Raw genomic sequence first — 13,102 nt, 5'->3', positions numbered from 1 at the left:
TTCTAAGCCAGGTTACCATTTCTGCATTCGTATATCATGAGGCTATAACGATGATACTTTTATGCCCAGGGAAGTCGAGACAACTTCCAAAAATTGTAAATTGTAAAATTGCCTAGACCGGCACCGGGAATCGAACGCAGCCACCCTCAGCATGATCTTGCTTTGTAGCCGCGCGTTTTACCGCACGGCTAAGGAGGGTCCCTAATCCGGGAGGTCCTCTAGGAATTCTTCTAGGAGTTCCTCCTGAAATTTCTTTCGGGAGTTCTTGCGGGAGCTACTCCGGCAATTCCTTGATGAATTCCTCCGGAAGATCCACCAGCAGTCTCTACGAGAATTCCTCCGAGACTTTCACCGGATGTTTCTCCGGGTGTTTCTCTGAAAAGGAACTCCCGGAGGAACTCCCAGAGTAATTTCCGGAGGAACTTCCAGGGATTTTCTATAGGAATTTCCGGAGAAATTATCAGAGGAATTCTTGAAGGATCTGCCGGTGGAACTTCTGGAGGAATTTATTGAAAACTACAGGAAGAATTTCCGGAGGAAATCCTGGATGAACTCCCAAAGGAACTTCCGTAAGAATTCCAGGAGGAACTCCTGGAAGAATTCTTAAAAGGGCCTCCCGGAGGAATTCCCGTAAGAACTCCCAGAGAAATTATCCGAGGAACTTCTGGAGGAATTTGTAAATAAATGCCTAAAGAAATGCTAAATGAATTCCTGGAAGAAAGCCTGATTGAATTCCCTGAAGGAACTACTGGTGGAGCTTCTGAGGAACATCCGGTGGAATACCCTCGGAGGAACTCGGAGGAACTCTCGGAGGAACTCCCACAATCACTTCCGGAAGAATTCCCACAGGGAAGTCCTGAAATAATTCTACTGGTGGAACTTCAGAGGAACATCCGGTGGAATACCCTCGGAGGAACTCGGAAGAACTCCCGGAGGAATTCCCACAAGCACTTCCGGAGGAATTCCCACATGGAAGTCCTGAAATAATTCTTAGAGAAGTTTCTAAAGGAATTTCCGAAAAAATATCTGAAGGAATTCCCAGAAAAATACCAGGAGGAATTAATGCAGAAATTTCCAGATGAAATCCTGAAAGTATTCCCAGATGAATTGCTGAAAAAAATTCCCTGCAGATTGTTCCGAAGAAATTTTGGACGAACTCTTGGCAGATATCCGAGTAAATTCCGAGTGAAATCCGGAAGGAATTCTAGTACACTTCCGCGGAAAATCTCCCGGAGAAATTCCTGAAGAAATTCCTGGAGAAGTACCTGAAGAAACTCCCGAAAAAAAATCTGGGGAAATACTTGGACGTGGAGAAATTCATGAAGATATTTCTAGAGGATTTCTTGAAGGATGTTCTGAAGTAATTGCGAAAAGAATTCCAGATTGGAATGCTAGATGATTTCTCTATTGAATGTTTGGAGGTGTTCCCGGAAAATTTCCTGGAAGTAATCCCGGAGGAATTAATGAAAGAGTTCCGAGAGGAATGCCCGGAGAAGTTCCTAGAAGAATTTCCGAAGGAATTTCTTATAGATTTACAAGTGAAATTATGGAGCTAAATCGTGTGAGACGTCTCACTTCTCACTCCTTATTTCTTACTTCTTACTGTTAAAAGTGTGTAGTGCGTAGTGGGTAGTGAGATGACTCACTACTCACTTCCGCTTCTCACTTTTTACAGTAAGAAGAAAGAAATGAGGAATGAGAAGTGCGACGTCTCTTTCTCACTCTTGATTTCTCACTTTTCAAATGGCCTGTTTGGTCAAATGTCCTATTCGGCCAAATGTCTTATTCGGCCAAATGTCCTATTCGCCCAAATGACCGTTTCAGCCAAATGACCCTTTCGGCCAAACGACCCTTTCGGCCAAATGACCCTTTCGTCCAAATGACTTTCGGCCTAATGGTCTGTTCGGCCAAACAACTTTCGGCCTAGTGGCATTTGTCCAAACGGCATTTGGCCAAACGGCCCTTCCCTCTTTTCGCTTGAAAACCCCGAAAGCTGTCCGGTCCACCTCTTTGTAGTCTGCTTTTCAACTTAGTATTCTATTTGCATTTCCTCAGTTATTAATTAATTAATTTATTTATTTATCCTAGGCCGGATCGAGAATCGAACTCGCCATCTCCTGGCAATCCTACGCCTTTGCTCGCAAGACTACTGGAGACCCCGAATCAGAGTCTTATACAGAGCAAATTTCGATTCCGTCTGCATGTTACGGGACCTAAGCTGGACACGTTATCCGCAGAAGGCCCTGTTCGCAGCAGAAATACTCCTTTTCACTTTACGGGAAACGGCAGACAGCATACTGGGGCCCATGTTGCATAACATTTTTACTTCTGACTTACTTGATTTACCCAAAAATCTTTGTTTGCAGATAAGGCGAAGCTTTCGTGTCATTTGTAGTAGATTGCAAAAAAGTTTGGATATTTTTTCTACTTACTTGCAAAAATGTCAACCTTCTAGCAGACATATTGTCACTATGAATGGGGTTCCAATTAATTGGACTAGCGAAGCTAAATATTTAGTACTTCTGCTATATCAAAAATTAACTTTAAAAAATCACATTGAAGGCATTAAAACCAAATGTAACAAATATATTAGTGTCTATATCCACTTATAAACAGAAAATCAAAACTTTGTACCAGAAAGAAAGCACTTCAGAGGATTCAAAATTAAATTTTGAAATGATTCTGAAGTTGCCTTCGTGGTATAGTACCAATGAACTTCATACAACTTCTATTATTGGGACATTGCATTGCACCTTGTTCTCCCTTGGTAGACAACACAAAGCACCCAGGATACGGCTCACCAGAACCAGACAGGATGATTCAATCCTTTTCGTAGAATTAGTTCTCTTCACCACACTACAAATTTTTATCCGGGTTGTCCATCAGCAACCAGCAAAAAAAATCGTCGCGTGAATAAATCCTTCGAATTATCGACGCGTTCGCGTGAAATTCCTAAAACTGTAATTAAAGAACATCTTCTGATCTCCTGTCCGTATTCGTTATGAATGTTAACACGAGAAAGTGAATTTTCGAACGTTTTTGAAGATTTATTTTTCCTTAGCACGTTGAGGAAAAAAATATGTGTTAGTGTGTGTGTGTAAGTCTGAAGCGTCAACGACGACGGCGTGTATCGCAACCATCGCGACGTCTTGTAGTGTCACTATCACCATCATGAGTGACGACATCTGTTGTTCCTGTCACAACAGCGCACAGTGGTGCGTTTGGCTAAAATCGTGAACTTTTTATTTTACCACTTCAGGGTGTTATTTTTCGACATTGGTGTCTTTGGGAATAAATTTTAGAAAAATATTGCGCATCGAATGACGAAAAGTTGTAGTTCCAATTTTTGCCACAGGTGGCGCTGCAAAATGTAACTTCTTTAATAAACGATTTTTAAATATGGTGTCTTTGGCAAAGTTGTAGTGTAATTTATTATGAATTTTATTGCTGAAGACACCGAGTGTCCATCTATCATCGTTTTTGAAATACGGGCGTTTTTTATGGACAGACCCTAAAAAACAGTATTTAAAGATATTTTCGAAACTAACAGTTTCAGGTCAATACAATGTTCTACCATAGACCACTTTCTGGAAGAAACCGGGGATGTTTTTGCAAACATGACTTGTTATCGGCGATTTAGGGTCGAAAATAGTGATATTTGAAGACTTCATATGCAACAGAGGGGCAAATTGGGGCAAGGAAATCTCCACAGGATTTAAAATATCTGGTCTGTAGTTTCATATGCATATAATTATGTCTGTCTCCACGTGTATCCAAACAAGTATTTCTAAATTTCATAAATCGACATTTTCAACTGATATTTATATAATAATTGAGATTTCACCACACTGCATACCACGCTGTTGAATGTTAATGTAAAAAGAAGTGCAGCGTGAAGCTGGTTTTCTGTTCTCTTAATCCAATCATTTCACAAAATGCAAATCTGACGTCATACGCTCCTAGAGATGTCGTAAAATCCCGAATAATCGATTAGTAACTAATCGATTACTCTTTATTCTTGTCGATTATTGAATCGATCCATCGTTGGGTAGTGATCGATTTAAAATTAATCGATTATCACAACGATGAATCGATTAATCGATTAATTTGCGACTTCTTAGAGATGTCGTTAATTCCCGATAAAGCTATTAGTAACTCATCAATTATTCTCGATTCTTGTCGATAATTGAATCGATTAACCGTTGGGAAGTAGTCGAGTCAAAATAATTCGATTATCTCAACGATTAATCGATTAATTGAAATATATGTATATGATAGCACCTGAATGCTGGCAGTTGGTGGGTAGACAACCAGCTACTGCATGGGATTCAGTGTTAAGTGTATAATGTTAAGGTGTCAACTCATTCATTCTCTCGCTTAGCGTTATAGAGATATCGTAAATTATTCGATTACTTCGATTAATCGATTCATCGTTGTGATAATCGATTAATTTTAAATCGATTATTACCCAGCGATGCATCTAATCGAGTTACTAATCGATTATTCGGGATTTTACGACATCCCTAGTAGCGTATGACGTCAGAATTGCATTGTGTGAAATGATTGGATGAAGAGAACAAAAAAATAGCTTCACGCTGCACTTCTTTTGACATTAACATTCAACAGCGTGGTATGCAGTGTGGTGAAATCTCAATTATTATATAAATATCAGTTGAAAATGTCGATTTATGGAATTTAGAAATACTTGTTTGGATACACGTGGAGAGAGACATAATTATATGCATATGAAACTACAGATCAGATATTTTAAATCCTGTGGGGATTTCCTTGCCCCAATTGCCCTCTGTTGCATATGAAGTCTTCAAATATCACTATTTTCGACCCTAAATCGCCGATAACAAGTCATGTTTGCAAAAACATCCCTGGTTTCTTCCAGAAAGTGGTCTATTTTGATTATATATACATTTTTGTAGAACATTGTATTGGTCTGAAACTGTTAGATTCGAAAATACCTTTAAATACTGTTTTTTTAGGGTCTGTCCATAAAAACGCACGTATTTCAAAAACGATGATAGATGGACACTCGGTGTCTTCGGCAATTAAATTCATAATAAATTACACTACAACTTTGCCAAAGACACCATATTTAAAATCGTTCGTTAAAGAAGTTACATTTTGCAGCTGTGGCAAAATTGGAACTATAACTTTTCGTCACTCGAAACGCCATAATTTTTTAAAATTTATTCCCGAAGACACCGATGCCAAAAATAACACCCTGAAGTAGTAAAATAAAAAGTTCACGATTTTAGCCAAACGCACCACTGTGCAAAGCACCCCCATCCAGGAAACAGAAGGGCAAGAAAAAGAAATCGAATACAATTCTCTGGATTTGTTGTGATATCTGTTTACGGTGGTTTCATTCAGTTTGCATGAGGATTAGTGAAGTGCAAATGAAAGCTGCTGCAGATTATCAGTACCACTGTGATATTTGCTCAATGCGAGGGTGCTTTGTCCTCAAACCACCGTCTAAACAATCCACTCCTTGTGACGATAATGAAGAGCTGAATAAAAATATCAACGAGCTCTCATCGAAATTATCAAGTCTTCAAGCTGAGGTGGAAGCACTCCGTACAACAAGCAAAAAACAACACGATCGTATCCAGAACATGCTTCGCAATGTCGACAGCTCGAGTACGGTCCAAAATCGACTAGCGACCAACCTCAGTGAGAAGCTTGTGAAGATTGAGAAAGGTGCCCATCTTGCTGACACATGTTCCCGAACAGTAAACTCATGTAGGCTTGTAGTGAACAAGATCCCCTCCAGCGAAGGCGAGAACGTCAGCTCATTAATTGAAAACGTGCTACTTCTCCTAGACTGTCAATGCGAGATGTCGAACGTAATTAACTGTTTCCGTCTTCCTGTAAAATTTTCCAAATGGGCTGACCGTACCCTTACGCCAACGATAGTGATAGTATTCAACAGTACAGAATCGAAGCAGAGAGTTCTACGGAGGTATTTTGAGCGACACAAGGACGCAAAGCTTTGTAACCTGAAGAATGGACCTGCTCTCGACTACCGATTCACGATCAACGAAGTGCTGTCGATCTCCACCTTTCGGATTCGAAACTATGCCATACGTCTCAAACAACGTAAAATAGTCAAGTCTGTTTTTGTTAAAAACGACAACATATCCGTGTTACTTCCAGGAAGAGAGCGGTATGTTCCTATCAAAACAGTTGATGAACTTCAAGATCTTGTTGGTAGTAAGCTCGTTGCCGATGATTCTTCGTCCATCTTCTTCGATGCCACGTCAGCGGATTTTTCAGCCTCCTCGCGCTGTTAGGCACGCTGCGTCGCTGGCGCTTCTCCATGACAATATGCCAAGTAACATATCCCATCTACGAATAGGACACCTGAATGTCAGGGGTCTTGAACACCACATCGACGGTGTTAAACTATTGCTTGATTCGACCCAATACCACTTCTTTGCTATAACCGAAACCAAGTTAAAGATCTCCGCCCCAGCAGGACCAGTGCGTATACCTGCCTACAACTTTATTAAGCATTCCCTGCCTTCAGGTCGCGGGCGAGGATCAAAAACATGCGGCGGTGTTGGTATGTATGTTAGAAAAGACTTCAAAGCTACTCCTATCTTCAAATCCAATCACGACAACACTCTCCCAATCGCATCGAGAGTGGAATATTTAGCAATCCAAGTCAAAGTCGGTGAGCTGAATATTGGAGTGGTCGTGCTGTACAATCCTTCGTGTTCAAACCAATTGTTCAGCCAGAACTACGAAAAGGTTCTACTGGAACTTCTTGACTACAACTTCGACAGGATTTATATACTTGGAGACTTCAACATCAATGTCGCTACTAATGTGCCTTCCGCAAACTTGACCTCGTTGAACCAAATCCACTCAACCTTCAATCTAACCGTCCTACCAACAGGCCCCACCCGAATCACAGACACTTCATCGTCTACAATCGATCTTCTGATAACTGATTGTCCACAATACATCAAGAAAACCAAAACCTCATCAGCAAACTCGATCTCAGATCACGAGGTAATCTACCTTCTTGTGGACAATAGGGCAAGAAAGCAAAACAGGAAATCCACACGTGTCAGAAACTTCCGGAACATAGATGCAATGTAACTTCAAGCTAATTTTCAAGCAATTGATTACCAAGTTTTATGATTCTGACGCCATTGAGTAAAAAACTATTTTGATGACCCCCGAGTTGCGAAACTTGCTTGATCTTCACGCCCCTGAAAGAATTATTCCTATTCGCGATGAAAGAACTACGTGGATAACCCGACAAATCAAACAGGCAATCGCTACAAGAGATCTGGCTTTCAAGCTCTACATACGCAATCCAAACAGAAATAGAGATGACAACCAATGGACAGAATATTCGCGTCTTCGCGACCGCGTGAATTCCCTGATCTTCGAAGCAAAAAAACGTTATGCTGATCGCCACTTTGGCACAGATCTGCCAGCCAAAAAGCTATGGTGTAACCTCCGACGAGAAGGAATTCATAATACAGCAAAGCAAGATTCTGGAGCTTGTAACATTGACATCGAGGAACTTAATCGTTTTTTCTCGGATGGCCACCTTCAACTAAGGGTTGAGAACAACAGCAGTCCACCACCACCAGATGAACCAAACCACAGAACAGCGGTGGATCATGGTGAGAATGAATTCAATTTTCGGCACACAAGCGTTGAAGAAATATGTCGGAAAATATTTGATATTCATTCCAACGCAACAGGTTCGGACGAAATTCCAATTTCGTTCATTAAATTACTATGCCCATTCATCCTGCCGCTTCTGTGTCACCTCTTCAATGCCATTATCTCTGCTCAAACTTTCCCTACTATGTGGAAAACAGCCATCATCACACCCATTCCCAAGGTAGCCAGTCCATCTCAACCTAAGGATTTTCGCCCTATAAGTGTTCTCCCCGCGGTTTCCAAAGTCCTAGAAAAAATTTTACTAGATCAGATCTCAGAACATCTAAATAACCCCATAACAGATGTGATGGCCAATCACCAATCAGGCTACAGGAAGGGCTTCGGAACAACCACAGCTCTAGTTAAGGTAACTCATGACATATACAGCAATCTTGATAACAACCGCTGTACTGTCATGGTACTAGTCGACTTCTCGTTAGCATTCAACTGTGTCGATCATGCTAAGCTTAGCACCAAGCTTACCGATGAGTTCAGATTCTCCAGGACCGCAAGTGGGCTAATAGCTTCATTTCTCGAACATCGAAACCAGTCGGTGCGGCAAGGCGACGTGCTTTCCAGCGTACGCAGAATCACAGATGGTACTCCCCAAGGGTCCTGCTTAAGTGCACTTCTGTTCAGCTTATATATTAACAGCCTTCCAACAGCTCTCAAGTGCAATTACCATCTCTACGCGGACGACCTGCAGGTATATATTTCAGGGTCGATTGCCGACGTGGATAGGATGATTAGAAACATCAACAGTGACCTTAGAGCAATCACTCGCTGGGCTAAAGTAAACAACCTGCACCCGAACCCGAAAAAAACCCAAGCCATTATCTTCAATCGATCGGGAACAGTCGTACCGGAAACGAATATTGTTTTCTGTGATGAAGTTGTTCCATTATCTGACCATGTAACTAACCTCGGTCTCCAAATGGACAAAAACATGACCTGGTCATACCAAGTAAACAGCATTGTGCAAAAGGCATACAATACACTAAGGACCTTCCGACGCTTCAAACCGGTACTTTCTGTAACTACTCGTTGTAAACTGGTACAAACCGTCATCATACCTATATTCACATATTGTGATATAGTGTACTATCACGGACTTTCGGCAGCACAAAAAAGTCAACTTCACCGGTGCTTCAAGTCAACGATCCGGTTTGTACATGGTCTTCGTGGTCGTGAGACAACAGCTGAAGTACGTAACACCATTCTGGGACACGACCTGCCAGCACACTACCATCTTCGGACCTGTTGCTTCATGAGACGAGGATACGACGGCAATCTACCGAAGTATATTCAAGAACATATTGTCCATGCACAGCAACAAAGAACGCGGTCACTCATTGTCCCAAGGCACACGACTTCGAGCGGCAAAAGTGTTCTAATCGCAGGAGTTTCATGTTGGAACAACTTGCCACTGGAAGTGAAGCAGAAACCATCAATCTCATCTTTCAAAAGTGCAGCTCAAAGATCAATAGCACTAAATTAGCATTTTAATTTGACATGTTTGTTATTAATTTAGTTAGTGTTCGTGTGTTTTAATTGTTTTCTATTTGTTTAGTTTTATCCTGGATCCATTGTATTATTCAAAATTTCTGCAAACTTATCCTTGACCTGATACAAAGTGTCACACTAACAGGTTTCCGTGTCCAATAAAAATAAACAAATTACAAAATTACAAATTACATTGCAACAAATGTCCAGTAAAGTAATTTCTAATTTTTGGACAAAAATCTATTGCAACGATTAGCTCCTTGTACCCTTAGTATAAATTAGGTTAAGTTTAGTTCAAGGTTATAAAATTGTAATTTCTATATGGTTCACTAACTATTCAGTAGAAGGGGTGACCAGACATTTTTGTCAAAAACATAAGTCCAAAATTGCTGGAATATTTTGATTTCGTTAAAACTCAAAGCACACCTAAAACTAGATAGGTTATGGAAATCTCCCTTTACTTGATTTATGCTCGCTCATTTACATAAGCTTTAGATACATGTTTATGTAGCGCATAAAGCATAAAGACATCTAGCGGAACAAGAAAGCAAACAAACATTCAGCTGCATTCACATTTCGAAAGCTTCTTTCTTCCATATTTTGGACGCTTTTCTGCATTTTCTTGTACTGCGCATTTATCTGTGTTAGGACCAATACTACGGCCTACCACTACTAGTGTTCGTTTTTTGATAATAAATGGAAGTTTCTTTTCAAATTGGAGTAAAACATTGTTTTTAAAATCTTTTGAAACATAACATTTGCTCATAAAATCCTTGAAGTATCTGTTAGCAAATGTTTTGTAGTTTTAGTTTTTGTATTATTTCTATGTTATTTTTTAAAACTCGGATTACAGTCACTGCTGAAACCTGTTGTATACATACAGAGTTTCGTCCATTCGATAAAAACCAATACCGTGGATTAACCTTCGACCACGTGCAAATCCGTCAGTCGCAATCAGTCATCGTCGTCAGCTTGTCTGGTCGCTGCGTCGTCCGTCATTGTTTCCGTGATTGGATTGAACCGGAGGAGAACCATGGCCTGGGACGGTCTGCCGCTGGAGCTCTACGAGCGTATCTTCCGGAGCCTGAACTTTTCCGAGCGGAAACCACTATCGCTGGTCTGCCGCCGGTGGAATCAGGCCGTATTTTCCCGCTCGCTGTGTCGCAGTTTGTGTATCGAACTTAGCCGGGGAGAGTGGGACCCGAGCGAAGGGAAGGAGCGAGTGGTTCTGGTGGATGACGCAGTGATTGAAGCTAGCGAGCGGGACTATCGTGTGGTTTATGTTAAATGGTGTCGGGATTCGAGTGCGGAGGTGTTGACTTCAATTAATCGGTTGCTAGCAGAGCTGGACGCGAAATGTTTGCTGGAAGGACTGATCATTGATGCACCCCTCGGTCCAACATTGTGCGATTTTATTCAAACGCATGGAGAATTGTTTGCGCGTATTCAGAAGCTACAAGTTTCCACCGAAAAGAAAGATAGAGAATCTATTGCTGGTCAACTTACATTGAAGATGGACCAATTAGAGACGCTATACTGGAGAGAAATCGCACCAAACGGACATCAACGCCACAAGGAACCAATTTTCGTGTTAAATGCTCCCAAATTGCACTCTGCGGTGGTAAAATTTGGCGATTCCGATTCCGAACGAAGAATTGCATGGCATAATAGTTTTATGGAACTTGATCAATGTTCAAGCTTGAAAACATTAAAAGTTCATCTTCATCCGCGAATGTGGACTCGTTTCTTCAAGCAGAGATTGGATGCATTGGAAGACATAACACTTTTCATAAGATGGAGGAAGAACTGCCTCGACTGGGATGGAATGTTTGCCAATATGCCAAATCTTAAGTCGATTCAGATGAGAAGAGTCAATGACTTAATTCTTCGTGCGATCAATCGCCATTGTCCTCAGCTACGTATACTCTTATTGGATAATGTAGATCTAACTGGAAGGTTTTTATCCGCGGATAGAACTTTCCCTCAGTTGGAACATTTCCGATTGGAAACCGCTGAAATCCAATCGGACAAGACTCTGTACCTTCCCAACCTGAAGCATCTCGAATGGTTTAATGTCAAAAACCAGAGTGATCAATCGTTAACCCTGGCCGCTCCCATGCTACGCACTCTTCGTCAGTCCAGGGATGAGGCATCCGATTTCATTCTAACCAGTAAATCGCCACTGGAGAAACTTCAGCTCGACCTTCACGAATCGGACATACCAGAGCACTTCTTCCAGCCATTCCCCAATATGCGAGAACTGAGCATACGCGTTAGCTCCGGTCGCCCAGAGTTGAACCGGATGATTCCATATTTTCGGAACATCACCGAGTTTGTGTTGATTGCGTACAATGCTCCACTACAGTGTGATCAGATGCTGACTGGAATGTTCAAAAACTGCAACAATATTTCTGCGATGACCTTGTGTGGATTCAATCCGAACCTAGAGCTGTCTTTCCCGGTCTTTGCTCAAATATTCAGCAGCCGAAATTTGAAGGTACTACGGTCATAGATTCAATCAGGAAGCACGATTGTAGTTTAACAACAAACATCTTTTCGTGTATTTTAGTCTCTAAAATGTACGGGTTGAATGTAACCGGGAACTCGTTTCCGCTGCTGATCCTGCCGGGATTGAAAAACTTTGAGCTACGCCAAGTCAAAGTAATGGATGTTGCATTTGGAGCGTATGTTTTTCCACCCGATGAATCGCATCGAGTAGTTTGTCGTCAAAGTGACGACTGTTGCAGTTACTCCTCCAAGGATTGTGATTGATGAACACGAACGCTTCACCACATGCCGATTTTAAGTCATAAATTCCATATTCGTTTTAAAAGTGAAGAATTTCAATTCTTCTCATTAAGCTTGAGTCATTGTAGAAAGACATTTTTCACAAAAATGCAAGCTTCTTTTTAATTGTTTGCCCCAATTGTGATAACTACCAAAAGTAACATACACAAAGTCATTAAAAATGAGAATAGAAGAAGGATATTTTAAGAACTAATTAGGCATTCATATCATTGTAAAACATTGATTTTTCAAACTTGCAACTTAGACACGTTTTAAAAACAATCTTTTAAAGAAGCGAAGCAGTGTTTTACCAACATACCTAGTTGAATCATTGGTCGTAAAAACATACTCCCCAATAAAAAATTGAACGAGATGCTATCTATAAATATTAAAAGTTTTGACATAAATAGTACAGTGGTATATTGTTTCAGAAATGTGCTACCTCATGTAAATACCACGATCACTGCCTGATCACAGATATTCACAAAACAATAAAATGTGCATTAGCTAGTCTCAGCCTCGAACCAGATCCAATACCTACAATTAAGTGAGAATTGATAGAAGTTTGGTAGTGTTGTCTTTAAGGACAAGTAAATATTTAGAAATATGTAAATTAGTTTAAGCAAGGCTGTGGTCTTCACAATCGATTGAATGTGCATTCAAATCAAGGGAAATAAAAGTCAAACCATAGTAATGTAAATAAAAAGAAGTTTAGTATTTCAACGGTTTAACTCTTATGCGGATCGACACCGTGAGATGAATGTGGGTTCATACAGTACTCAATGTTCCATTTGCAGTGAATCTATGACAAAATTTTATTATTATGGGTCATAGTGGCATCGTTTCGGAGAATTGTTTAATTTGATCCAATTTAGTTGCATATCGTGTGCTTATTTGTATTTTGGAAACAAGTGTTCAACGGGATGGGTACTATGAGAAGTGACTTTCAACACATGATTTTAGGTATTATCCCAGCATGGAAAGATGTGACGCATGAACCGCACCACCTTACATTCAGATAAAGACCATAGTTCAGATGGCTGTAAGATACCCTTATCAAAAAACTTGATTCTTCTGTTGATGAGTGCAGCACAACTGCATAATAAATGCTCAG

At 40.6% G+C, this 13,102-nt stretch overlaps 1 protein-coding gene across 1 annotated transcript; it reads left to right on the top strand.

The window, feature by feature from the left end:
• The first annotated feature begins 10,075 nt into the window (after positions 1-10,075).
• Positions 10,076-12,673, top strand: LOC134210654 (uncharacterized). Its single transcript, XM_062686831.1, has 2 exons — positions 10,076-11,703; positions 11,775-12,673. Exons 1-2 carry the CDS (start codon positions 10,235-10,237, stop codon positions 11,971-11,973), a joined length of 1,668 nt encoding a protein of 555 aa, XP_062542815.1. The 5' UTR covers positions 10,076-10,234; the 3' UTR covers positions 11,974-12,673.
• Positions 12,674-13,102: the final 429 nt, after the last annotated feature.

Source organism: Armigeres subalbatus, chromosome 1, assembly GCF_024139115.2.
Source record: "Armigeres subalbatus isolate Guangzhou_Male chromosome 1, GZ_Asu_2, whole genome shotgun sequence".
Taxonomy (NCBI): domain Eukaryota; kingdom Metazoa; phylum Arthropoda; class Insecta; order Diptera; family Culicidae; genus Armigeres; species Armigeres subalbatus.
This window is presented reverse-complemented; position numbering and strand designations above follow the sequence as displayed.

What these genes read in the sequence shown, in the direction of transcription:
- LOC134210654 (XM_062686831.1), top strand. Translation starts at nt 10,235, where the DNA reads ATGGCCTGGGACGGTCTGCCGCTGGAGCTCTACGAGCGTATCTTCCGG. An exon ending in AGCCGAAATTTGAAGGTACT is followed by an intron (nt 11,704 to 11,774) that starts ACGGTCATAGAT and finishes TATTTTAGTCTC; the next exon opens with TAAAATGTACGGGTTGAATG.